General features: G+C 24.9%; 1 protein-coding gene across 1 annotated transcript in view; it reads left to right on the forward strand.

Annotated features, from left to right (window-relative positions):
* slc26a11 (solute carrier family 26 member 11) overlaps positions 1 to 3,074 on the forward strand; it is a 35,406-nt gene extending 32,332 nt beyond the window's left edge. Inside the window, exon 15 of the mRNA XM_079808618.1 lies at positions 2,450 to 3,074. Coding sequence (XP_079664744.1) covers positions 2,450 to 2,554 — 105 coding nt within the window. The 3' untranslated portion in view covers positions 2,555 to 3,074. The remainder of the gene's footprint in view (positions 1 to 2,449) is intronic.
* Positions 3,075 to 3,928: the final 854 nt, after the last annotated feature.

Consider the following 3,928-nt stretch of genomic DNA (forward strand, 5'->3'; position numbering starts at 1 on the left):
CACACACACACACACAAACAAACAAACACACGCACGCGCACACACACACACACACAACCCCTAAACCTACACATCTCACACACACACACACACACACACACACCACACACACACACACACACACACACACACACACACACTACCCCTAAACCTACACATCTCTCACACACACACACACACACACACACACACACACAAACACATGCACGCGCACACACACTCACACACACACTACCCCTAAACCTACACATCTCACACACACACACACACACACACACACACACACACACACACACACACTACCCCTAAACCTACACATCTCTCACACACACACACACACACACACACACACAAACACACACACACAGACACACACACACACACACACACACACACACACACACACACACACACAGCCCCTGCCCCTAAACCTACCCCTCACACACACACACACACACACACACACACACACACACACACACACCAGCCACCATATCATTATATAAATACATATAAGAGTTAAAGCTGGGCACAAACCTTTAATGTTTTATTTTTACCTCTGATTAAGATCAGTAATCAATACATTTAATATAAATGGTAATTTATATATTTTTTATATAAACATATTTTCATTAATATACATTAATCCATATAGATATTATTTAATATATATTAAATAATTATATCAATGTTACACTTTTACACAAAAGAATAATCATGGTTATTTTTACATTCACAGCTTTTAAACATTGTATTTATAAAAAATAGACAATATAATGTTAAATGTGTTATAAATGCCTTAAATAATATAAATCTTAATTATAAAATACAATTTTTGTTTTATATAAAAACTGTGCCTTTTTAAAAGCTGTATAAGAGCTAAAATGTTTTTTCTATTTTACATTTTATGTTTACATTTTTATACATACCATATAATATTAAAATGCATCAAATGACTCAAATTATACATCTTCTTAATTGTAATATCTAATATATATTTATTATATCTATTATACTCATTATTTTTTATACTTTTAATAAAAACAGAATAATCTATAAATCAAAATAACCTATTTTTCATTATTGTAATGCATTCATTTTTTATATAAAAATGTTAAATGCCCTTTTTAAAAGCTGTGAATATAAAAATAACCATGATTATTATTTTTTGTAAAAGTGTAAACTTTATATAATTATTTAATATATATTAAATAGTATCTATATGAATTCATATATATTAATTGTATTATAAATGCCTTAAATAATATATATATACATATCTTAATTATAAAATAGTTTTTTGTTTTATATAAAAATTGCCTTTTTAAAAGCTGTAAATGAGCTAAAAGTTTTTTTTCTATTTTACCATTATTTAATTTTTAAACATACCATATAATATTAAAATGCATTTCAAATGACTCAAATTATTAATTTTCTTAATTAAAATATAATATATATTTATTATATTCATTACTTTTGACTAAAAACAGAATAATCTATTATCAAAATAACCTATTTTTTATTATTTTATCTATTTTAGTGCATTCATATTTAATGCCCTTTTTAAAATGCATTTGGAAAAAATATGATATTGTATTTTCATTTTTAAAATTTTATATAAAAAATTAATGCATTAAAATTAGGGCTGTCAAAAAATTAATCACGATTAATCGCATCCAAAATAAAAGTTTGTGTTTACATAATATATGTGTGTGTACTCTGTATAATTATTATTTATATATAAATACACACACATTCATGTATATATTTAAGAAAAAAATATGATTTTTATATATAAAACATTTATATTTATATATATTATAGATTATATAAATGTATATACATGCAAATATTTCTTAAATATATACATGCTTGTGTGTGTATTTATATATAAATAATAATTAACAGAGTACACACACATATATTATGTAAACACAAACTTTTATTTTGGATGCGATTAATCGCGATTAATCTTTTGACAGCCCTAATTAAAATAGATACATTTCGATTATAGATTATTCTGTTTTATTAAAAAGTAATTAATATAATACATATAATAAATATATATTATATTTTTTATAAAGAAAATTAATAATTTGAGATGCATTTTAATATTATATGGTATGATAAAAATTTTAAATGTAAAATAGAAAAATATTTTAGCTCTTATACAGCTTTTAAAAAAGGCACATTTTTACATAAAAACAACATTTGTATTTTATAATTAATATATGTATTATTTAAGACATGTATAACACATTTAACATTATATTGTGTTTAGAATAACTATTATTTAGAAAAATATGATATATTGTATATTTAAATTTATATCACATAAAAAAATACAATGCATTCAAATAATCTAAATAAAGTGTAATAAATCTAATGCACATTTAATAGAGAATTATGATGAAGAATATAATTTGAGTAATGCATGTGTCTCTCTCAGCCGTCAGTGTTAAAGGTGTTGTTGGCGGCTGAGCTTCCGGCTTTCACACACACACACAGTGTTGAAGAGGCACTCCAGCTTCTGACCCACCAACCAATCAACTGACCAGAACTGAGCCAATCAGCACCTCAATACCTCAAGCCTCTGGTGATTGGTCGCGTGAAATACTCAGCACACACCGTTGACCAATCAGCACTCAGGAAGAAAACTGTTGGGGAACAAAGTTACATCATGTGATGACCAAATGATGTTTTTGCACTTAAAATAGTGGTTTGAGAGACTTGATGTATTATGTATTATGACTTCAAATGTATAATATTGTGTGATTTTATGAATTCTCAACACTAGAAAGAATCACATCTTCAGTTCTTTTGGATAAAAAGCACAACAAATCAGGCGAGGCTCCAAAAACACGCCATTTTCCCTGATATTCTCTATCTAACGTCTTGCTCTGCAGTTCTTAGCACTTGCTGCATATTAATACGAATGTTTACTATGGGATGTACAGTAAGTTTAAATTGAATTTCTTGATGAAACTGAATCTCATTGGGACTCTTTTCTACTGACTCAGATGAAACATTAACACTGCACACACACACACACACATTAAACTGACATGATCTACTACGGCTGTGCTTGAAATATGTTCATTAATTATTTAAAAAATATATTTTATGTTCAAATTTTTATACATACAATATTCAAATATATTTTGATTTAAAGATCTATATTCAATAACTGTAGTATATATATATATATATATAATTTTACATATTTATAAACGTATATCAAATGTATAAAATATATGTATACAAAAGGTAAATATTATATGTAAAAATAAAAATGTTATACATGTATGATATATGTTGCATGTTGTACACACTTACATTTTAGGTTTAAGTTATAGTTTTATATATTAAACTATAACTTAAAATGTGTGTAAATGTGTGCATATATATCTCTCAACCTCACATACTGATGTATGTGTGTGTGTGTGTGTGTGTATATATATATAAATTATATAGACATAATTTTTACAGTTTGTATATGTACATAAATATATTTTATTATGTTTATAAAATTACAATTATATATATATATGACTATTTTAATTGTATTAAAAATATGTATGTGTAAAAGTAGGCTATACATACTACTATATTTTTTTATGTTTATATATATATATTGTACATGTATATAAAAATATTTTTTACACAAATATGTTTATGAATAATGTAAAATTAAATATGTATTATTAAATAATATTTTTATTACGAATAATAATTTATAATAAAAATAATAATGGTATAAAGCCATTATGTATACAAAATGTAAATATTATATGTAAAAATTATATATAACGTTACATTATTCATAAACCTATATAAAATGTATAAAACATTTATGTAAAAAAATATTTTTTATATACACATACAAAATTTATACATAATATATTAGGGCTGTCAAAAGATTAATCGC

The sequence above is a fragment of the Gobio gobio genome (genome assembly GCF_949357685.1).
Source record: "Gobio gobio genome assembly, chromosome: 24".
In the NCBI taxonomy this organism is placed as follows: Eukaryota; Metazoa; Chordata; class Actinopteri; order Cypriniformes; family Gobionidae; genus Gobio; species Gobio gobio.